The 21,143-nt window shown below is 39.5% G+C and overlaps 2 protein-coding genes across 4 annotated transcripts in view; both read right to left on the reverse strand.

Moving 5' to 3' along the window:
• kcnab2a (potassium voltage-gated channel subfamily A regulatory beta subunit 2a) overlaps window positions 1–13,999 on the reverse strand; it is a 123,871-nt gene extending 109,872 nt beyond the window's left edge. For 2 of the 3 annotated variants that reach the window (XM_033966698.2, XM_033966697.2), the window contains exon 1: window positions 13,912–13,999. The gene's annotated coding sequence lies outside the window, so the exon portion shown is untranslated. Of the gene's footprint in view, window positions 1–13,366; window positions 13,386–13,911 lie in introns of those variants that run through there. The other variant, XM_055221946.1, reaches the window with a different exon arrangement.
• A 236-nt stretch (window positions 14,000–14,235) lies between these two features.
• On the reverse strand, window positions 14,236–20,834 carry park7 (parkinson protein 7). The gene is made up of 6 exons (XM_033967092.2): window positions 20,650–20,834; window positions 20,270–20,371; window positions 19,755–19,814; window positions 18,944–19,013; window positions 16,121–16,207; window positions 14,236–14,731 (listed from the first exon to the last, which is right to left on the reverse strand). The coding sequence occupies exons 1-6, from the start codon at window positions 20,737–20,739 to the stop codon at window positions 14,571–14,573; spliced, it is 570 nt and encodes a 189-aa protein (XP_033822983.1). The 5' UTR covers window positions 20,740–20,834; the 3' UTR covers window positions 14,236–14,570.
• Between the last annotated feature and the right edge of the window lie 309 nt (window positions 20,835–21,143).

The raw sequence follows: 21,143 nt of genomic DNA on the forward strand, positions 1-21,143 counted from the left end.
CAATCTTGAGTCTAAATCTTGATTAAAATGTGATTCCTTGCACAGTCCTATCTGGTTCCACTGCAAACACTAAAAAAATAAACAAATAACTTGTGCTGCGAGGAATGGGGAAGTACCAGGTGGAAGGGGCACACCTGCTCCACATATGTATGATAAATCCACTGTAGTTTGTGTTACTGTGTTGTGTTTGTGTGTGTGTGTTGTGTGCGATGCCCGTGGGGAGCTCCAAAACAGGGCTAATGAAGCCGGACAGGCGCTAACGCTCAAGTGCAGAATGATTACTGAGGCCAGTTTAGGAAAGACCCAGAGGAAGTGCTGCGGAGATGGGCTCAGAACCAGGACTGCATGAGGATGGGGAAGTCTGGGTAACCGATCGTTTTCATTCTACACAGTCAAGACATTTCATGATGGAAAAAATAAATAACCAGGATACAAACATAAGAAGAAACGAGACTAAATAGTTTCAAATTGTCAGTGATAAGTACAGGGCTTTTTAATCAAGGGTTAAGGCACTGAAATTAATACTGAAAATTGTTATTTTTTGTTGTCAATAAAAAAAATAAATGCTGAAATTCAATAAAAAATAAAAAAATAAAATAAAAAAAAGTAGGTCATACATGAATGTTTTTCGACATATTGCCCAGCCAACTTTTGCACAATTGATATAACAACAAAAGAAAAAAATATAAACAACATATGCACATTTCTGTTGGTTTGCAAAAAAAATTGAAAAAACTGGAAAAACTCAATGTTGCAGTTCCTACATATTGTATATATTGTACCATATTGTACATTTTTATTACCTGCGGTAGGTCCTGCCTTAGTAAATTAATGACATTGCTAGATTAGTTAACTTTTATCTGCATTATTTCTATCCTAATATTATCCCTCTATATTAGAAGGTATTCTGCTGTTACTACTTTTGGACCGAATATGTCAGCAAATCTGGCAATGCTGTTTTTATGAGCACAAGCCAGCAAGCACATCCAAGGATCCTGTATTGCTTTCCCTGATACATTTTAATGCACTAGCACAAGCTGCAAAACTATCAATATTGCCTTTAGACGCTCCAGAGTCTACTGCCAATTTCAGATAGTCACAACTTGGATGATGGAAGACACAGAGACTGATTAGCATAAAGCTGAGCACTGCCTCTCAATAGTGTAAAATGATGTATGGTCTGTATTCTATATCTACGATTTAAAATGGTTTGTACAAACTTGAGTTTAGAGTCAGGCTCTTGCAATAAACTCCTCCAATTGACCTTGAAATACCCAAAGCAGAATACTGGGCTCTAGCTACAGCAATCATGTTAGCTTAGCAGTACTGAGTTTGCATAAGTATTGTGTCAGTAGACCATACAGGAAGTTCAATCTCAACTTTAAACTACAGTCTGCATTTAGTACTTGAATTGTGAAGGGGCAGAGATGCTTGAAACAAGGCACTGAGGCGACAGGAGCTCAATTGGTAGAGCGTTTGTCCACTGCTACAAAGGTTGGGGAGTCAAATCTCGCTCTCGATGAAAGCTGTCGTCTCCTTGGGCAAGACACTTAACCCACCTCGCCACCAGTGTCTGGTGTGTGAACGGGTGAGTGGTTCCTTGATGTACAGCGCTTTGAGTGACTTGAAGGTGGAAATGTGCTGTATAACCAATTACAGTACTGTCAGTTTTGAAGGTGACTCTGTTGGTATGACACTAGCCTGTAAGATATATACACATTAGAAGTATTTGCAGTTCAATCGTTAGAACTACCAAAGCACGGTGTTGTGTCCTTTGGCAAGCTACATCTAGTGACTGTGTAGGTTGGTAATCATAAACGCAGGTTCAGTGTCTATTGGAAAATGGTATATGGGGACCCAAAACATGTACAAAAGTTAATTTCCTCCAGCTAATCCCATTTTAAGATCTGGTGATGGGTCTCCTCGCTCTGCACTGTGGCGTTCACTGCCCCAGAGAAACTGAAGAATGGGTCAAACGCAGAGAACAAATCTCCCTACACAGCCTTTACTTAATATAATAGTAATGTTGTTTTACATTATACTCTATGCCTTATAAAAAGATAGTAACTTGGGTATAGTGCCACATCTACAGACCAACCCTGATCAGCTGCAGAACTCAGAAAAAAACAAACCTTCCATACAACAGCATCCTCCCAGAGAAAGGGCACTCCTGCTCTCAAACCTGCTCCGTGCCTGCGACTTCCCTCCTCAGCATTCAACAGCTTATTGCACCAAACTCTGCTAACGCTGCAGCCTGCCTCCTCTCCTCCTTTCCCCTTGGACCAGAGCCCACAGGCATAGAGGCGCACATTCCCAAGCACGCCAATGTAAACTACTATCGCATGCAAAGAAACTAGCTCACTAACAACACATGTAAATCAGATGGGAACACGGATATCTGTCGCAACATGCCTACTACAATAAGCTCAACTCCAACGCTAGAAATGTTCAAATTCTTCGCTTAGGGGGGATGAATACTGCAACAGTTGGTAACGCCTCACTGGTAGGGCAGGTAAGGTGAATAGGAAGCTCCAGCCTCTCTTGCATGAACGCACGCTTTAGCATATTTTTGTAGGTGACTAGGAGGCTCGGCTATTTTTAAAGTTTTTAAAAACCCGACCGGTGCATCTACGGCAAAAATCCAAAATGACAGCATATGCATTATAGATGAACGACAATCAGAGAACGAGGGGAGAGCGTGATAGAGCACAATACGGTATGCAAAGAGTGCTTTCAGTCCAGCTACAACTGAAGAGTTACTTTGCTGCTAGCATGTGTGAGACAGAATACTGAGGAGATTTGTTTGAGTGGACCAGCATGGCTATAGCAAAGGGAGGAAAAAGAGGTGGGTTAAAGCGAGACATCTTCAAGACAGATAAAATAATAAATAAACAAATGAATAAATCAATCAATAAATGAAATAAATGAACGCACAACCCACCTCAGTCTGCTGCCAAATCCAGACGCAGTTAAGACACACGCAAGAAATGCAGAGTCAAAAAATCCACAAGACAGGATAAGGTGGAGGGATGGATGACAGAGCCTTTTGCCCACCTATAGCAACAAATAAACAGATGATGATGACAAAGAAAAAAAGTAAAGTGATACAAGTATGACAGAAAGTGAGGCAGCGACGAGGGGAACAGAGTGAGAGTGAATGTATTAAGAGAGTGGGCAGATGCATTAAAGGGAAACACGGCCCCTCCCGCCCCCCTGCGACCGGCTACAAGCGCCGATCCAAGTGCTCTGTCAGCATTCGACAAAGAGTGTATTCAGTGAATCAGCTGGTGAGGAGAGCGAGCAAGAAGAATGGGGCAGCAGCAGTGACAGTATAATAACTATACAGCTGTAATGAGCAATACTAGGCGGCTTTAAAGCTGCAGGTAATTATTATAGAAGCATTAGTGAGGCAGCAGTTTTCAGAATATATTTTTCAAAAGCCTTTAAGTGCTGAAATATCGGGCGGAACAGATTTATATAGACATCTCAGATTGGCAATAACATGATAGAATGAACAAATAATAGACAAATTTAAATAAGCATGAGGGCCATACACTAGCTTACACTCAAACTGTAGCCTAACATGTAAATATTTAGACTTGCGCGTGGAAATTTACTTAAATAAATAAGATATCTTTTCTGCTTAATGGTGCATCTAGCCCTAGACTACAGGGTTTAGACAAGTGTTTTTTAAAAGTGGGTCATGAGATGACTTGACAAATTTTTAAAAATGAAAACAGTATATTTTAGTGACAGTTGGTCAAATAACACAATAAACTACTCTAATAAACACAATTAAGCTTGATCATGACAGACGGCGGTTTTACAGTGGGTGTCTCGAGATGGCGGCACAGTTATTTTGGGGGTCCTGATAAACCCCTGGTTTAGACCATGGAACGCCCAGTGACTACTGGATAATATGGCGAGATTGCAGCGACCACAAAGAGGATTAGCACTCCCAAAAAGTTTTGTGCTGACTGTTGAGAGTGCTGCATTAGACTGCGTACTATGGACTACATTGTTAGATTCCATCTTTCATCACTATAAAGTCAGAAATCCAGTTGGATGATGGGTTAGGCTATGAGTACTCAATTGTGTTACTTAAATTTTATTTAAGTACAGATACTGGACCAAAAAAACTTAAATAAAGTAAAAGTATCAGTTGAAAAAAAAATAAGTACTCAATATAATATATAAGTACTCAACTTTAAAAATGTACTTTAAACAGTAAAAAGAAAGTATTTTGCGCAGATTTTCAGATCTAATAAATGTTCAATTGAACTGTTTTTGATAAAGATTTGTGCTGAATTTTGTTCAACATACACAATTGAATTGATTGAAAAAAGGAAACCCAATAAAAAAAAAAAAAACTATAAACATGTTAAAGATAAATCCTTCAGTCTTTTGAGCAGGTCTTAAACTATAATAAAAAATACTTTTACTTTTCAGTCCAGTTCAAAAATGTAGTGGAGTAAAAAGTACCAATACCTGTTCTCAAATGTAGTGAAAAAAGTAAAAAGCATCCTAAGTACAGTACTTTACTACTTTCCATCACCGATAAGAATGAACTAAACTGAACATGTAACCAAACCTGAAAACTCTGACTTTATTTAGGAGAGAAGAGCTTAAATTCATGACATCAGCCGATCCAGTCCTCAACATGCCAGTGGGTTAGTAAATAAATCTATGATATGACACGAAATCTGGCAGAAATGTGTTCAAGCTTCACTGAGCCCTGTCCCGCCATCACAGGTATCCTTTGAAAAGACTGTATAATCCCATATCTACCATAACACAAACACCTCCACCGACAGGGAGGAGGGGGCAAATAAGAGGATTATTTCCCTGTGCTGATCAATAACGTGGTACATACACATTACAGCAGACATTACTGTACACCAGCTCATAAACAAATTGCCTTCTACATCTCTTCAAAGTACTGCACATCCCAGTTCAGTGAGAGCATTAGCACTCCACATGTGGGTTTCGTGTGTGTGTGTGTGTGTGTGTGTGTGCACATGCAATACACACAAAGCTGCACAGGGCATGAAGGTTATACTGTACACTCCCTCATACGATTTGTTCAACAGGCCCATAATAACATCGCTCTTATTCCTGTTTGATTGTGCAGACCATAGACTGTATATATAAATGGACATAGCTAACCTGCTAGCCAAATACATAGTGAGCATAGGCGTGCTTTCGGCTTCATCGACTCTGGTTCCAATTCACTTTCTATTGAAAAACAGTTGCCCCTCTCTCCGTAACTGCTACTGTCAGGCTCGTTATTTTGGTCTTAAAATGTTCATATTAACCCACTCTGCATGATCTTGGTGTCTTTATTTCGCTTTTTGTGTCCATAAATCAAGATATGAACATAAATAACAGACAAATCAAGCACCTTCTTTCCCCAAGATTGCTCCCGCTAGCGTTAGTAACAGATTTGATTGGCAGCATTGCTAAGCATCCCGCTCCCTGCTAAACCAGTGCTGTGGGTGGAAAGTTGCATTACTTTCAACAGCCTCACTCTGGATTGGCTCTTTGGTTGCTATGATACTCGTGGTTGGAATCACAATTATGTAACTTGGCTCCAAATTCATCCCATAACTGCTAGCCTCGATTTGACTGGAGCCGATCCTGATTGGTTCACCTGAAACACTTGAAGTATCTAAAACATACAAACATAATATAGTGTTTACTGTGTTAAAACTGATGCAGCTCAACAGTTTAAGGTTAGCTGCTAGGTTGTTTTGCAAGTAGTTAGTTACAAAAACAACTGAAAAAATAATGAATCGAATATTACTACGATGTTGAGTGATACCTGTTTGTTCCACCACTGTAGATGAAATCCATTTTGGAGTTGCATTTGTGAAACTTGCTTCACCTTTTGTTTTTGTGGGAGTGTTTGTGTTAGCCCAGAGCCCAGAGGGACAGGCCTGCTCCACTGTTGCGGATCACTGTGCCTGGCCTTTCTCTTTGAGCCCGAGCCCATTCGAGGCATATCCATCTCCTCTGCCAGACTCTGTCCAAGCAGCAGCACAGTAACAGCAAGCAGATCTGAACGTGTACCAGGCAGACTGCAGAGGGAGGGTCAGGGAGAGACCGCTGTGCACCGGGACGACATAAGAATTCATAAAGTGCTTATCTCAATCTCTAATTTGCATGAGTAGATCAACCAAAGATAAGTCCAAGAAATGATCAGAGAACCTAAAGACCTGCAACGTGATTATTGACATTAATCAGACTTAAACTGATAAACTCTGTCGAGGAAGGTATTAGCTCTATACAGCAGAGAACATTTAATACAACATGTGAATAGGCAACAAAAAGTTCTTTCCGCGTATGGATCAATGGCAATTTTTGACTTTTAATATTGATTTCATGAACAAGATAGACATTAAGAGAGCCATTTACCACAAGCATTTCTTCCTCCAAAGTCTGAACCCTGCTCCAAATGAATTTTACTGACAGAAAATTCGCAGTATATCATTGATACTAACTCGACTTTGATCTTGATGAAAATTCTATTAATTACCCAGCCGTAAAGAAGCAAAAATATTCACAAAAACGTAGATTATTACAATATTCTGTCTGGCGTTTCTCGTGCTTTGTCAACTGATGCAAATGAGTTTAATTTGAAAGCTTTCAAGTAACAGGCTGATTATCACACGGCTCTCTCAAGTCAAACTGGTTATTTGCACATTTTTAAACAGTGCACACATTAACTTCTAATTGGGAAGTTGCTGTGATATAATTAGCATTTATAAACAGCATAAGACATCCATGTATGAAAACAAGATTGTAAAAGCCTGTTGTTCCCATGATGGTGTAGTGGGCATTGCAGTACAGTTCTTCAGGTTCAATAATATAGTGTTCAAGACTTATTATGCTTTTGTCTGCAATATATTTAGAATTGATGACACTCATAGATAATATTTTGGACATTTTAAAATTGTAATATCTAAAATGACTTCAAAACGGCGGAGCTGATTTTCACCCATCCACCCACCCATTATAAACGTCATCAAGTGTTGACAGCCCCGCCTATGGGTAACTACAGTTTACAGTTGCGAAAAAATGTCTTCTTGACCCTCTGAATGCTGTATGTATCACTGAATAAGAAAAGAAAACCATTGAGAATGAAGTAGAGAACATGGACAGACATGTATTTCCTTTGAACTAATCCAACTGACTCTTTTAGTGATAGTTAAATCCTGGTAAAAGTGGAACAATACCAAGTGCGTATTAAGTTCAAGACCAGGAGTCTCAAACTCGCGGCCCGGGGGCCAAGTGCGGCCCGCAAGACGATATTTTGTGGCCCGCAGGACAATAAGAAAGTTTGATGTTAGTGAAGCATTACCATGCCGCATGTAGAAGGTTCCGCCAAATCGGTAAACCCCAAACACACGGGTCACTCGCGCTGTGTACTCCCGTCACAAAAGATTCAACAAATAACAATGTATATCCATAAAATCCACAAGAATTGTCATAATTTCTCATGTATGTTGAAAACAATGATGACGTTTGAGAAGATTTTAACGAAGCTTTTTTGTGGAATACCTGATGCGGCCCAGCCTCACCCAGACTCGGCCTCCTCCGGCCCTGACATATTTGAGTTTGAGACCCCTGATTTAGACTAATTCAAGGTCATTCCGGACTTAGATCTAGTTTAGTTCTGGTTTAGCATCACTTTAGTGCGTGTAATTTCAGCATAATCCCCTCATAATATCCTTTTCTAATCCTTATTTAATCCAAATTTATTTGGAGCAAAACTTTCTTAGTGTGGCTGGTGTGTCAATCATTGTTCCAAAACTATTTAATAAAAAACAATAGTACTATGATAGCAGAGTTTACACAGGCTGTTTGAGCTTGTATGGAGTTGAGTGAAGGCCTCTGGGGGCTGCTGTGGAAAAGGCCATTAGAGTTTTAGTGCAGTCAGTCGGCCGCTCTGGGATTAGCACATGGAGAACGGGCACTGACAGGTTTTCACTAAACACCACAGTCTGGGGAATTAGCTTGATACTGTTACTCACCCAATCAGCATGAGTCTCACTTCTGTCACAGCGGAGGGACAGGTATAATGAGCCAATACATTATGACCAGAGACAGCCTGGTACAGAGTACAGCATTTCATCATTGTGGCACCCATTCCTGGAGCATGGACAAGCCTACAGTGGGTTAATGTATTAGAAGCAGCGAAAAGAAGCAAGCATAAGAACATAAGCACGTTTGCAGAGGGCCAAAAAGTGAAATTGGGTAAGGCTGCAAGATTAATGGCAATTGAAACAAAGTCGCAATTAGCAAATTGCAAAGACTGCAATTATTCAAATACTTCGCAAAAAACAAAATAATCCATTTTATTATCTAAAAAATCTGATAACTCTGTGGTCTATTCATCCATTTTCTTCTGCTTATCTGGGGCCAGGTGATGGAGACAGCAGCTTACGCTGGGGCTCCCAGACTTCCCTCACCCCAGACTCCTCTGATTGCACCCCAAGGCCAGCCGAGAGACATAGTCCCTCCGGTGTTCCCTCAATGCCCGAGCCACTTCATCCTATCTCTAAGGGAGTGCTCAGCCACCCTTCAGAGGAAACTCTTTCAGCTGCTTGTATGTGTAATCTCGTCCTTTCGGTCCTAAAGCTCATGATTATGTTGAGGGTAGGAACGTTGACTGAGCGCAAGCTTTGCCTTTTGACTCCTTCTTCACCAGAACAGTCTAATACAGTGGCCGCATCACTGCAGACGCTGCATCGAGAACCGTGGCCTTGGATATGGATAACTTTGTAGTTTAGACCTTTACAAACATGTTCTGATATTCATGGGATTCTTGTGTTTAGCTGTTCTTATTTCAATCTAATGCTTATGTTACACGGTTTATGCACAAGCATGTGCGAGTATTTATGCACTTCTGCGGTTAATTTCCAGTCCACAACCACAACATTTTACGCACATCTATGTACATTTGGACAAAACTAAAAATATATTCATTTTTGTCAATATTTTCCACCTTTATATTATTGAATCTGGATTTGATTAATTGGCAGTAGAATGTGTAGAAGCTGGGATGCAATGGCCAGCTATTGAGTACATATGGAACAAAGCTTATCACATATAATGATCCATCCAATATGAACAGTAACAGCCTTACTAATTCCAGAAAGTAGTCTAAGAATATACAGGGTGCAAAGTTGCATGCACTAAATTCAAGAGCTCAAGGTTACATCTGTTGTGAATATCTTTGTGTTGAGTGACAATTCTGCCACTACTTCTTAGTAAGTCAAGTCTTTGTAAGTTCTCCAAACTTTGATTAATATTCCATTGGTGGATTTCAGTTCTTTTAAAACTTTTAATCAGACACCAAAATATTTACCAACAATCAATAATAGAATCAGATCAGGCCAGTGTAAAAGAAGAGAGCAGCCGAGCTAATCCAGAAGAGTCAAGTGGAACAGACAACAGCCGAGTTCAACATTTTTCATTAACCTCTGTGTTTGAAAATGAAACATTTAAATTACCTTGCTGAGTACCGTGTCTTGTAAAAGCACACACACTTCTTAGCTCATCATGTGCAGACGCCATATGGACACTTATCTCAACTGTTTTCAACTCTAAGGCAAAATGTCTAATTAAAACTTGCAAACGGTCATGTTTTGTTTTGTGTATTAGGACATTAAGTCTGCTAAAAAACAAACCTATAATGTTAGTGATGAATTTATTAAAGGTGCAGTGTGTGACTGTTCTGGTGGAGGGTCTGCTTAACTCCAGGGAGATGTTATTGCTTTGCGAATGTCCCTCAGTATGGCATTAAACCTATCTCTATGGAGCTAAGTTCAGGTCAGATCTGTGGAGAGGCAAATCCGCTCACAGTAAAAATGCATTTTGTTCAAGGTATATATATTTTTGCAATAAAAGCAGCTGTAATTTATTATGCAAGATTGACTGTTTACTGTAATACTGTGGAACTTTCCGGGCAAACAAAATTATCTCAATGGAAACCAATAGGCCGGTGACATCTAGACCAGAAAGGTTAAGAAACTCGTGTGGTTTCTCACTGCTCGCGGTGAAACTCAGTGCAGATTCACACACTTACAGAGAGGGGATATTAAAACGTTTTGTGGTTAGTTCACTGAAGTAAGTTTGAGTCTACGATACAGTCACCTGCTTTTCATCAATCAGTGACAAGCAGTACATACAAGCCGAGATTAGCAATGCCAAAGTTGTTGATGCCACTTTCTTTGCACAAGCTAAGATATATTTAAATCAGATGCACTTCCAGATGCAATTTCCAATGCAATCCTTTAAATTCTAATGAATGGTGAATGATTGGTGGATGTAGAAACGAATCAGAGAAATACAAGGTAAATAAACGTGGTACATAGGATTGTGAAACAGCGTGGATGTCTGCCGTGTTAACAGGTGAAGCATTAACTTCAATTGAAGACAGGGAGGATTTGAGAGGTATTTGGCCTGCGCATGACACGCCACACTCACACGCAGATAGTGAAAGGTCACAGGCAAACTTGAGGGAGCAGAATTATTTGTGTGAGGAGGGCACCAGCTTCCTGCTTTCAAACTGAACAAAAGTGGAAGCCGGTAAGGGTTTTATCTGTGCAGAAGATCAGAGCAGTGGTTAGACAAGATATGACACAAACTCATGCCATATTTGCAGATTAACAGTGTCTTTTGCACAAAATTCCCAAGTTCTAGAAAAATGTTATTTGAAAACATCCCCAAAGCTGACTGATAGCCTTTGCAAATTGATTTTCCAATTAAATGAAAGCAAATGCAGCGTTTCCCATCAAAACGTCAGCCCAAAGGAGAGATCTAATCAGGAGATGCAAGTGCACCACTCTAATTACATCATTAGCTAAACCAATGAGTCAGTCCCAGTGCCCAGAGCCCCCTCCCCCCTGCATGTGCCTCTCTCCTCTGCCCCATCCAGAAATAGGGAGCCAAGCCTGCAGCCCTTTACTATACGGCTGCTCGAGCAGAATAATTCGAACATGTTACGTGCAACAGTGCAAATTGTTAACATTCCAGAAATATCCAACTGCAAAACACGGCATTAAGTGCTCCACAGCTGCTGCCAAACTCCATCCAAGTCTGACATTTAAATTCTTCACTTATTTCATCCCAAGATGTTCAGCTTTTGACACATCTACAATAATGGGGTGATGCTGTCTCAAAATGACAAGCACTGGACAGGGTAAAATGCTATGGGCTGTTGAAGGGCAAACAACTAGCCATAAAAATTCACCAGGAGCCAAAACAACAGCAGTAAACAGGTGCACGGCCATAATGAGACCAGCACGGAGAAGAATGCAATGTCATTTCTACCAGCAGTTCCTTCTTTTATAGGCATATTGTGTTTGCACTTACTAAAATAACCAAAGACACATGCAGAAATGTTCACTGAAATACAAGTGAATGTCCATAAATTAAAATACATACCTACAATTGTTGGAGGCACTAGGCAGAGGTTTTAAATTTCATTTCTAGTTTAAGGCAGTGCCCAAACTCAACTGACATGTTTAACCTAATGGCTTGCTTGGATGTCTTGCTAAAATGTTTACAATATCTATACCACAGTCATTTGTAAAAATTCAAAGATGCAGAAAATGTGACAGACTGACTCAAGTCTTTCAACTTCAAAATGCACATGCTAACTATTGTCCTAATACATAAATAACGTGGAAGCGCTGTCACCTCAATAGTGTGTCCGCCCTGTGTTAAAGCAATATTGACCATAATCATGAAGACTGAGCTAATTTCGCTGAATGCAAGTACTGAAAAAACTGTTTAAATGTTATACTTTTTGGTTGCTAGTGTAAGCTATTTTAATTGACACTGACTTATGACGCTGATTCAACAATTTTGAAGTGCAATACATTGCTTAAAAAGATATAGATGATAAATGATAATATTGAAACTAATTTATGCCACTGACACAATAAGACCAGATTTATACCACAAAAACTACTCTAAATGTACAGTATTTTTAAGAAATCATGAGCTGCAATAAATAAACAGCAGAATGAAACACTTTTAGTACAAGTGATAGACATTATTAATTCAACATTTTACAGCTTAGATCGTATCATATATCCGAAAAATAACCACAAACTCCCAAGTAGTGTAAAGATAAAGTACACATGATAAACACTGACCCCAAAATATATAGTTTCATCTTTCATAACGATAAGTTGATATAGTAATTATTGTGACAGGCCTATTTATATATTACAGTACTGGCATCCATTACAGACCCTGACATTATTGAAGCTCACTTTAAATATTTATTTGTAAATTTGCAGAAATACTCATAAGAGCACTGGAACAACCCATATGACACGTACGATACTTCTGCTTTGCTCAGCATGAGTAAAACCATTTCCAAAAAGATAATACACCCTCCTCTACCAGAAATGACTAATGCAGCTCTCTGCACTGCAACAACATGAAGTAACACCTCGAGATCTTCCTGTATAAGTGCAAAGTGCCTCTGTAGGTTGACTTGTTAATCTTCTTACTTTAATGCCATCTCTCATTCCAACATATGCTGCTAAATCCTTTTCAAATATGCGTCATTAATACATGCATGATCATTTGGACACTACAACGTTAAATCTGGCACGTTAAAATAATGGCCTGTAGACTGGGACTAGACGTTTCATTTAAAATTAACACATTCAGCAAGTACTCCACAGTTTTATCTTATGCATCTCCCTTGGCATTTTACTTGAAACTGTGAAATTAGCTTACAAAGGCATTACACTATTGTTAAGTAATTACAAAAAGATCCTGTGGTTGCTCTGTGTAGTAATGTATCTCATCTTCTTTGGGGGATGTCCCTAGGGGTGGCCACAGTGATTCATCTCTATCCAAGCCTGCTTTTGCATGATCATCTCTCAAGTAGACACAGCGACTAAAATGCACATAGATATTGCACATTACTTTCCTTTCCATAGTAGACCAACACCAAAAAGAACAGACAGAACAGCTGTTTGTAAAGCAAAAAAATAGTCTGTGCCAACCATCTCCTATTTAAAGCCATTCATTTCCAAACATAATACTTTGTGGATGTGTTATTTCCAGGCCTATACAGCCAACTAATAACCAAAGATGCGCCGTTCTGACTTCAGATCATTTCTAATCCCTGCGACAACTTGGGCAACCTGTTAGCTCTGCGCTGCCCAACTCACCAGACTGCGTAAAACGGGGTGCCAGGTGCTGTGCTTTACTCAATCTTTGTTGTAACCCCCCAAATCATCAGCATCACATATTTAATGCACCTCTTCGTGGATTATAATAGCTTTATCATCATAGTATTAATAGTATATGCCCTTTCTGACACAGCTCCGTTTACAGGTTTATGTTTCGGGGCTTCTGGGGGAGTGCACCCGGCCTCTGGCGCACTATTAGCCGCAAAGACATCTCTGACTGCGGCGCTGAGAGTGGACAGCTCCCTGGATCTTCACATCTGCAGCGTTATCATCCCACTCGTACCAATGCGGATCCGTCCTCCCTCGTATTTGTCTCAGTGATCAGTGGGCGCTTCTTATTAATATGTAAATGTTTATACTGTCACCTTTAGCTAACGCCAGACTGGCCAATTGGAGACGCTAAGTCAATCCATTAACAACATGGTTAGCGAGGAACTTCTGGGGATCATCTCTTTCACGAATACTAAACATGCGATTCATAAAATATAGTCACAGTAACATCAGATACAATGTTGGATTAAAACATCTCGTGTCAGTTTATAACGGTTAGGATCTGGTGGTCGTCTGATTGCGTACAATGCGAAAAAGAACAGTATGTTTGAATGATAGAAAGACCGATCACAGCAGACAAGCGCGTGGATATAACACCTGCCACTTTTAGTTAACACAAACAGCCAAAATGTCCTACCTTATGGCGATACACTGCTTCCTTTCACTGTCAAAACCCTCTGGATTTTGTTGCTCGTCAGACCCACCACGCGTTGCAGCTGCGCCCCGCCCCTCTGGCTGCGGCCGCGCGCTCATTGGCTAAACTTGGCACAACTGCAGCCAGACCGAGGCTTCTCATTGGCTGGGGGATTTGTCAATAAGTTTGGTTTCAGCTTCCCGCGTTCTCCCAGGATCTCACAGTACATTGCATTTAGCAGCCTATATTTAGGTATCAACAAGCAACCAACCACTGCAGGGAGGGAAAGTCACCATGACCTCTAAAATGAAGACAACGCACAAGACAGACCTTTACCTTTTGAATGCTTTAATGAACGCCAATGACAAATTTGATGACTGAATGAGTTTAGATCACTGTCATAGTCAAGGGAAGGGCATCTGAACCAAAATATATTACATTTTCGAAAGCTTTGCATATTCATTCATCCATATTTTGACAACAAGGGCACCTTTAATGTCTCACTTAGCAAAACAAAGTAGCATCATAAGCCCCTGGAATAGCAATATGGCACTAGTGACATTGACTGTTTGTGCCAACTATAATGGATTAGAAGTGCCAGCGTTAAACCCTGCCGGGCAAGTGCAAAGTGTGTATCAGTGTAAGAAGTATCATCTCTCCACTCAGTCTTTCACCAGAAGAGGAGCTTTGACTTGAGCTGCGACTTCAGCCCCCATAAGTTCTTCGACGATGGTGAGAGCAAACTCAAAACTGGTTCCTGGCCCACGGCTGGTGATGTAATGTCCATCCTTCTGCACGCGGGCCTCGGAATATTTATAGTGATCTTAAAAAAAAAAAAGAAAAAACTGAAAACCATGCAGTGATTACAATATGACAAAATGGACAGGATCACTGAAGTCACTCAACCCAATGCACTTAGATTAGCTATCAATCTTTAAGGTGACCTAGTTCTAGCATGTTCTGTCAAATTTCCGCATCTGTCTCCTCCTCTGTGCTGTGCTCTCCTCTGCTGCATAATGACAAGATTCTCCCTTTACAACCAAGTTAGCACAGCGCCATCTGCTGTCTCTACTGTGTACATGCAACACATGAAAGAACAGCATTGGGGTTTCTTAAGACTTTCAATCAGTGAGCTAGAAGATGTCTTATGTAATGAATAAATATATTTTTTTCCCTACACTTAAAACATATATAAATAGACATAGCTAACCTGCTAGCCACCGCATTCCAAATAGGAAGTGAGCATAGGCGTGCTTCCGGCTTCCGACTCTAGCTCAGATTCACGCCCCTCTCTCCGTAACTTCTGCTGTCAGGCTCATCATTTTGGTCTTAAACTGTTTGTATTAACCTCCTCTACGTGACCCTGGTATTTGTATTTCACTGTCTTGTCTGTAAATCAAGATATGAACATTAATAACAGACCATTGAGGCGCCTTCTTTCCCTGAGGTTGCTCACACCTGCTCCCTGCTAATCTAGTAGTGCGGGCAGGAATGGGCGTTACCTTCAACAGCCCTCACTCCTGACTGGCTCTTTGGTTGCTATGACATTTGTAATTCCAAATATGGAACCCTGCTCCAAATTCAGCCCTGTAACTGTAGCCTCGATGAGCTCCATTTGACTGGAGCTGAATGCTATGAGTGACATCACACTGCCTTAGTTCATTTGTTTATACAGTCTCTGCTTACATCTGACAGAGGCTAATATTCAAGACAAATATTTTAAAACAGTTGGATTGGTTAAAGGTACAATCTGTATTATTTCTGGTGACTGGCCTGTCATCTGTTTGTCTCTATGGAGAAGTTATTGCCTTTTCCTGTAATATTCCACAATATGGCATTAAACTTATCTTTATCCATGGACATAAGCCTCACCAGGCCAAGTTTTGGGTTAGATCTGTGGAGAGGTGACCTTGCTAAAAGTAATAATGCACATTTTTCAAGGCATTTTTAAAAATTAAAACCTGTAATGAACGAACAATTAGTAAGTGTACTGCCAACTCCATGTAGATAAGCAGGTGGTAGACATCATGGAGAAAAGTTGTACCTAAACAGAGCTTTTGAGCGAGCAGTTTTACATAAAGACTGCTGTTATTTAATCCTTTGTAATACTGACAATAAAAAAGAAGTCATATTATGTTGTAATGTAATTCAATGTAACCAGTGTAAGATAAAACCACGTAGGTTTGTTTATGATGTCCTTTTAGATTCTTACCTCCGGCCATCATCTTGTCCTTCATGGCAGGGTGAGTGGTGACTGTACTGCCGAACCCAATACCATGAGCCAAAAGAGCCGTGGGACCTGTGGAGGGCAGAGGTCTTTAAGCTCCACTTAACAGCAGCACCACAGGAGCAACCTGTATTTAGCTCATTTAGGTCTGTTTTTCTGAGCACTTTAACGGGTCAAGGGCAGTACAAACAGACTGTTATTATAGCTGAAAATGAAATATGGTGCAATATTAAAAACTGGAGGGCAAGCATCATGTTAGATTGTGTAAGAGGTGACAACAAAACCACTCAGTCAAACCACTAGGCCATGCACTGTGTTTACCATTTCACAAAATCCTTTATTTTTAACGGCTAATACCAAGGCTGAATCATTTTTGGAAACGTATCCAACTGAGAATTCTCTAAGCAGTATTATGATTGTGATTAGACTTGCAATTGATGTTTCAATAGTAGGATCCTGTTTAAAGTTCTTATTGTAAACACGTCCAGGAGCATTGGTAAAAAAGACAGCTAAACTAACAAGAATCCCATGCATTTCAGAACATGTTTGTATAGTTAATAGTTCTGACTACTGCTATTAGTATTAGCCATATTAATAGATGAGAGGATAGTCTGTAAAGGAATTTATAACAAAAATATTTGCAGTGTTTATTTGGCAATTATAACCCTTGCAAGTGCGACTGGACTGCAATAAATCTTGCAATCCTTACGAATATGAACTGTTCTTTGTTTCAGCACCACCAATGAAGTATTAAAATTTCATACGCAGTTTCCTTAGTGTACCAAAACCAAAGCAAAGTTGAATTTTCTATCTTTGCTTTCTAATACCACTCTACGTTTTAACCTCCAAAGACGGTGCTGAAAAGAGCAAAGTGAGAAAGAGAAAACACCGACTGCTGCATTATTCTTCAGCTCCGACCTCGCAGCACTGCAGTGAGCTCATCCAAAAACTGTTAATAAATAGAAAGTTATTGATCCCGCGTCTTGGCTGCGTTCCCAAACAGTCTCTAGATTACACTTTCCCTGTGCAGAGAGCAGACTGCCGGGTAACGCACCACCCAAAGGAGACAACGGAGACTTATGAGAACCACAGTCAGACAGGGAGACAGAGAGGAGACTGAAACCTGAGACCAAATCAATTAAGATCATCTTTCTATGATGGGGAGAATGCTAAAACGGCCCGGTGGTCACAATATCTAGAGGCATAACTATTAGGGATTATTCTGATCTTATTCTGGACAATGTCCCAATAGTCACAGTTGGAGCCAAACATTTAAGAAAAGAAAAATATTATTCAAAATCTGCTCATCGAGATTTGACTCTTCTAAGGTGTGAAAAATATATCATCAAATATCCACAATATATTTCATATAATTTATAATATAGAAACTCACTTGAAAAATGCACAATAAATATAGAATATATAATGTAATTGAAATTATATATGAAAAATGGCTGCGCAGGAGCATGGGTTATGTAGGCTTGTGCTGCTAAATGCAAGGAGGATTTGAAAGGTGCCCAGGAGAGATCACAAGATGACTCAAACATGCATGGATGGTATAAAACCATTTTAGTTACGTTACTGATGAGGAACAATGTTATAGCATGATAGGAAGCTACAAAAAGTCAATTTTGTGCAATACCTCCTCTTTAAAAAAACATGTATTTACACAAGGCACTGTAATACTAACCTAGTAAAGACAACATCTTACTTTGAATTATCATTAAAAGCACATTTTACAAAAAAAACCCAATATTAATATACTGTGTGTTGTCAGGATTAATAACCAGTCTCAGAACAGCCTGTATGCTGCAGCATCATTAGGCCTATACTCCTGTGAGGATAGAGCCATTTCTAGGACACCCTTCAATCCACTTTGCTGCATTGTTCTGTTTCACACTGTCCTTCCAAAGCTCTCTCACAGCACACATGATGTCAGAGATAAACGTCACTACATCCAATCTGCCAAGGACTCATATCAAAGTATATGACACAGTTAAAATACACTGCCTGGCCAAAAAAAAGTCGCCACCAAAAAAAAAAAAAAAAAAGGTCACACACACTATTATTTGGTTAGACAGCCTTTAGCTTTGATTACAGCACACATTCGCTGTGGCATTGTTTCGATAAGCTTCTGCAATGTCAAAGATTTATTTCCATCCAGTGTTGCATTAACTTTTCACCAAGATGTTGCACTGATGATGGTAGAGGAAGAAAAAAATCCATTGATGGAATAACCTGGTCTTTCAGGTGTCAGCTGACCTCATTCTTTGATCACAGACCGTTGCTGAAACGAGACTCGTACCTATTTGCTTAGTTAAATCTAGGTGGCGACTTTTTTTTTGGCCAAGCAGTGTATATACCAGATCATGGGCAAAGGTGTAGTTCAATCTTTCCATGATGGTTTTCGAGTATGTCACTTCAATTTCACTTTTAATTAATTATTGTCCTTGTCTCCCTGAAGACTTACTATAAAGCCCAATAATGAAAATAAACAGTGCACTTATCTTGTGTATCATGTATCATTATCAATGGCATCATGTCAGTTCATCACTAATGTAGTAGAAAAACTTTTGGGAATTTTTGGTATTGTGACAACACTACTTAGCTGTTGGTCTTTTCTCAAGTGCTCTCTCTTCACTTAAAAACACAAATTCCAAATCAAAATCACAATACTTGAACTTGAGATTAAGTTGATATTCACCAAAATGCTTCATATAGTCCTATAGTTTTAAGCCCAAAGTATATCCAGTAAAAGTATAGTCATTTTAAAATGCATGAAAATCTACTTTAGATGCTGGAGCTCACCTGCACAGATGGCTGCGATCAGACCTTTCCTCCCGTCCTGCTCCTTCAGCACCTCTTTCACAGCAGGTGACTGCACACAGCACAGCACACAGATGTTTGCTGAGTCATTCACCCAACATATGGACATAGGCCACAGAAATGAAAGTGATAGAGGATCAAGACTGCTGAAAAAGCTGTGCAAAAAGAAATCTCACAATAATCACCATCGTCTCATTTATGTCATAAAGCAAAACGGCACCGCACCCGTGTGACCACAGCTGTAACCAAGTCATCATTACACAATTGTATGAATGCCTTTTTTAACATATAGATAATAATCACAGTTTGTGCATATTCTTTATATTGTGATTTCACCATCTGCAAAGTAATAATATGATTATCTTGAGGATGAACTACTGAACAATGGACACAAACCTATCCTGTCCAAAGGCATGTTTATGGTCATATCTCCAGCCTTGGGAATCACTTCATAAATAGTTAGCAAAATAGATAACACTATTTTGTTAAACTTTAAAAAGAGTCATGTCAATGTTGATGATGAATTGTTCTGTCTTAATTGTAATGAAATGTGTATTTTTAATGTGTGTTCACCTGTCTAGAGATGGCAGATGGAAAGTAGGAGTAGCTAAATCTGGTACAAATCAACTTTTCTTTTGTAAGATTAATGAATTTGTACATGGTCCCTGACAATAAAGAAAGAAAGAAAGACCATGTGAATCACCTCTAGAGTAAAATTCCATGTTGATCATCACTGTTATTACAATAAACTATGGACATTCATTCAGCCACAGCCAGAGACCATGTGACTCACCTCTGCCAGATTCTGGGCTCCGGGCATCCCTCCAGGAAGCAGCACCACGTCATAAGGGCCCTGTAGAGCAAACATGAGGAGTATATGAAAAGAATGAGTGCTGATAAAACTGCTAAATATTTTATTTGTGTTTTTGGCAATTTTTCTTAATGATAAAAGTTACATCTAGTCTTCTGTTATTCATTGTGTTAAGCTTCTTGCATTAGAGTATGATTACTGCAGAGAATAATTACATAAAAGTTTGTACAAATATCACTTAGGAATGGCGTAATAATATGTAGCGGACATTTCAGGTATTATTATCTGGGGTTATCTTTTCACAATTCTGACACCTTTAAAAGTTTGACATATTGGCAACCATCGGTTTGTCAGTGCTGTCTGCTTAAATACATTTTGCATAAGTATTGTTGTAGGTTATAAACTTGCAAAATGTTACTAACTTTTGCTGAAAATTAAGTGATAATTGTGTGATAAATTGTGATAAGTTTAAATGCAGCTGTATAGATGTAGTTCACCTGTTTGCTTGCCTCCTCCAGACTGGTATCAGGACAGATAACCACGTTTCTGCTGCACTGGACTGGCTCTTTACCTGTTAATCCTGCAAGAGTCACTGCAATCTGCAAATATACAAACACAGACACACTAGTTTGGTCAAATCTGCAGAGTTTTATTTTGAAAGTTGCATGGACAGTGAACTTTGACATTTAGGCTAACAGCTACTTGTCTATTGCGCAGTTACAAATTGTTCCCGTGGGTTTGGAATAATGCATATGCGTATTTACAAGGAATGAAAGCATACGTATATCATCATGGATATTAAAGTCATTCATTTTAACCAGAATTTACGTAAGTTTACCTAGCTAACTCCCTGCTAACACTGACAAAACACACAAACCCCGGCTCTACGCATCACGTCCACTGGAATAACCGTCTCCATCTCCTCTGCACCTTTAGACAGGATCACCAGAGCCCTTTTCCCCGCCATATTTTATTATTTATAGATGAAAAAGATGCTAAAGAAGTGTCCTGTCGTCCCTAAGTGCGCAAGCAGCGGCGCATGCGCAGTGGTCTGTTTGAAAGGAGCGGGGTTGCCATGTTGGGTTTAAATTCTACATTTGTCACCGAAAACAACATTTTTCTTTCTTTTTTCTTTTTTTTTCGCTTGCTTTTTTGTAAGAAGCGAGACATTTATCTTTTTCTGTAAGTACTGTCCAGTTACTCTAAAATAACTTAAAATCATATAGTGGATATTTACAGACCTTTTGTTCAGCAGGGCCTACATATTAACTACTAGAATATTTTAATTGCGTAATTGAATCAAATCATGCAGTAGGATCCTATAGTTTCAAAACTCTGAATTGATCAGAACAAAACAGACGTATTTGAATA

Source organism: Periophthalmus magnuspinnatus, chromosome 5 (assembly GCF_009829125.3).
Source record: "Periophthalmus magnuspinnatus isolate fPerMag1 chromosome 5, fPerMag1.2.pri, whole genome shotgun sequence".
In the NCBI taxonomy this organism is placed as follows: Eukaryota; Metazoa; Chordata; class Actinopteri; order Gobiiformes; family Gobiidae; genus Periophthalmus; species Periophthalmus magnuspinnatus.